The 3,374-nt window shown below is 40.3% G+C and overlaps 1 protein-coding gene across 1 annotated transcript; it reads right to left on the bottom strand.

Moving 5' to 3' along the window:
• Nucleotides 1–227: 227 nt before the first annotated feature.
• LOC115972319 (probable acyl-activating enzyme 6) lies at nucleotides 228–1,918 on the bottom strand. Its single transcript, XM_031092568.1, has one exon. The coding sequence runs from the start codon at nucleotides 1,883–1,885 to the stop codon at nucleotides 233–235; it is 1,653 nt and encodes a 550-aa protein (XP_030948428.1). The 5' UTR covers nucleotides 1,886–1,918; the 3' UTR covers nucleotides 228–232.
• Between the last annotated feature and the right edge of the window lie 1,456 nt (nucleotides 1,919–3,374).

Here is a 3,374-nt window from a genome sequence, read left to right as displayed (position 1 = left end):
TGCCGATACGGCCCGATTCTGGCCGAAATCGGCCCGATTCGGCGCGAATCGAGCCGCGTCGGCGCGAATCCAGCCGATTCGGCTCGAATCCGAGAAAAAAAAAAAAAAAAAAAACTCAGACGCGGCCGGACTCGCGGTCAACCGCGTCGGACGCCGCGTCCCGCGTCGCGCCGCGTCGGACTCGGGTGCGCCACCCTCCCAGCCGCGTCCGTGCTTTCTAGACTAAAATTGACTAAATCCGACTAACTGTTGGCGCACCCATGGCTTTGGCAATCTGTCTCAGCTCAAACTTCTGAATTTTCCCAGTAGAAGTCTTTGGCAGCTCATCCTTAAACACCACCGTTTTGGGCACCATGTAGTGTGGCAACTTAGCCCTACAGAATTCAATAATCTCCTTCTCACTTGGCTTCTGAGTCAACTCCTTCAAGCTCAGAAACGCACATGGCGTCTCACCCCAATATTCATCGGGCCGAGCCACCACGGCCGCCTCATTCACCGCCGGATGTGTGTAAAGCACAGACTCAACCTCCACACTGCTCAAATTCTCACCGCCGCTTATGATCAGATCCTTTGAACGATCCTTAATCTCCATGTACCCATCTGGGTGCATAACACCCATGTCCCCAGTGAAAAACCAGCCATGTTTTGTCAAACACTTCAAGGTCCCAACTGGGTCTTTGAGATAACCAAGCATTAAACACGGACCTCTCAATACTATTTCCCCTATTGACAACCCATCACGTTTCACACTCGCTCCTGTCTCTTTGTCCACCATGTCCACTTTGGTCATCCCAATAGTCCTCACTCCTTGTCTCGCTTTGAGCCTCGCTTTCTCCGTAGCAGGAAACTTGTTCCACTGTTTTTTCCAAGCGCATGAAACAACGATACCACCGGTTTCAGTCAACCCGTACCCATGAGTCACCACAAAACCCAATAACTCGGCTTTTAGGATTATAGTAGCCGGTGGTGGAGAACCGGCCGTGAGTACATGAACCGGGCTTTTGAGCGGTTTGAGGTTGTTAGAATAATTCGTCAGCATGTTCAGAACCACTGGTGCACCGCACATGTGAGTCACGTTGTGTTTTTCAATCAAACGGTAGATAATGGGCGCGTCGAACTTACGGAGGCAAATGTTGGTCCCACCCACGGCTGCCATGCCCCACGAGAAACCCCAACCGTTGACATGGAACATAGCTAGGGTCCACAGGTAAACTGGCTGTTTTGGTACTGACCAGTCTAAGAGCCCATCAAGAATTGTGAAGAATGTGCCTCTGTGAGTATGAACAACTCCCTTAGGAGCCGAGGTTGTACCTGAGGTATAGTTAAGGATCATTGGGTCCCACTCGTTTTCAGGCCGAACCCACTTGAACTTAGGATCACCTTTCTCGACCATACTTTCGTAAGTGTCGTGGAAACGAACGGTGTCTGATGATGGTGAGACCTGATCATCGGTGATGAGGATGAGAAGTGGAGGCTTGATATGCGGCGGGAAGAAAGAGATGGCTTCGAGGATGAGAGCGCGTGAAAGGCAATCGACGAAGACGAGCTTTGACTCGCTGTGGAGGAGTAGGACGGAGATTGTACGCGCGTCGAAGCGAATGTTGATGGTGTGGAAAATGGCACCGGACATAGGGGCGGCGAAGTGGAGCTCGTACATGGCGGGGATGTTGGGGGCCACGACAGACACCACGTGGCCTCTCTTGATGCCGAGCGATACGATTGATGAGGCTAGTTGGAGACATCGACGGTGGGTTTGTGACCACGTGTAGGTGGTGGTGTTGTACACAAAAGATGGACAATCGCCATACACGGTGGCTGCTCTTTCTAAGAAGCCTAAGGGAGTGAGAGGAGAGGAGTTTGATGGGCTTGGTTTTAGTTGATCCATTCTGTTACTCACACACACTGATCTTTGTGTCAAAGCTACTACACCTTCGTGTGTATGTGGGAAACTTCGAGGGAGGGAGACTTTGTTTACCCCAAATTTAAAGACTTTCCATGACGTCAAGGACATGCACGTACATTCTTGATAAGGCATTCGCATCGGTGCCGTATATTATGGTTATGTTTACCTACCGTATATTTTATTAAAATTTAAAAATTATTGTTAAAAATACGATAGGTAAAGGTAAAAGTTAGTTGAAATAATATAGTAGAATTTATAAATAGTGTCAAAAAGTGCAGTAAAATCCATAAATAGTAAAAAAATAAGTTAAATAGTAAAATAATTTTAATTTTTCATTTCAGTCCAAACGCACACTAAGTGTCGGTTTGAAATGATTAATTTTACCAATTTATTTTACTTTTCAATTTATTTTTGCTGCTATTCATGAGTCTTATTGCACTTTTTGTTACTCTTCATATGTCATACTGTACTATTTCAACTATTTTTTATATTTATTTGCAATACTTTCAGCAAAAAAATTTCAATTTCAGCAAAATAAGCGAATTTCAAATAGACCCTAAATCCAAAAGTTCAACTGCGTAAGAATACATGATTGTTACTAGCCGTTGGTTTTGCATTTAATTTTTCATTTTTTATTATTTATTTACATATTTTGAGGATGGAGAATGATAGTGAATTTTATTTGTCTAAAAAAAAGAGAGAAATAATTAAAAATTAATAAAAAATTGATATTTTAAAGAAATATAGTATAAAATAGATAATCTAATGTGAAAGCATTAGAATCGGGGTGTAAAAAAACTCAGTTACTATTTTACCAATCAACACCCAAAAATCAAGTTTATTTGGTTATATATATATATATATATATATATCTTCTTCTTTTTTTTAAGCAACCATAAATAGTGAATTCTCAAATATACAATTACTATTCATGGGTTGTAAACATAAAAAAAAAAAATATATATATATATATATTATTGGAGAAAGAGAGAGAGAGAGAGATAGAGGAAAAGATGAAAGAGAGATGGAAGAGAAGAGAGATAAACAAAATCTTTTATATTATTTGATTGTGTAGTTTATATAATATTATATTGTATGTAAAAATAAGTACTGAGATGTTGAATGTATTTATTAAATAAGTTGGTAAAATAGATAAAATAATGTTTAATAATGTAAAATAGTTTTTTTTTTTCCTTACAACCTTGAATGCAAATTCTCTAACATGTTTTGAAATGTGAATATGAAAAAAAAAAAAAAAAAGTAGGTTATTATACTAAAATAAACTATAATATTGTACTACCAACTTTTGCAAATGCTCATAATTGTAGTCACTTTCAGAAGCATGTTACATCTAAATGCACGTGATAAATGTCAGTGATAAGCACTTTCTTTGGCACAATTTAAACGGGTACGCGGTATTATGCTGAAAGGATGTTTGCATGTATATAAACCACTTCTTTTTAGTTTTTTC

The sequence above is a fragment of the Quercus lobata genome, chromosome 12, assembly GCF_001633185.2.
Source record: "Quercus lobata isolate SW786 chromosome 12, ValleyOak3.0 Primary Assembly, whole genome shotgun sequence".
Taxonomy (NCBI): domain Eukaryota; kingdom Viridiplantae; phylum Streptophyta; class Magnoliopsida; order Fagales; family Fagaceae; genus Quercus; species Quercus lobata.
This window is presented reverse-complemented; position numbering and strand designations above follow the sequence as displayed.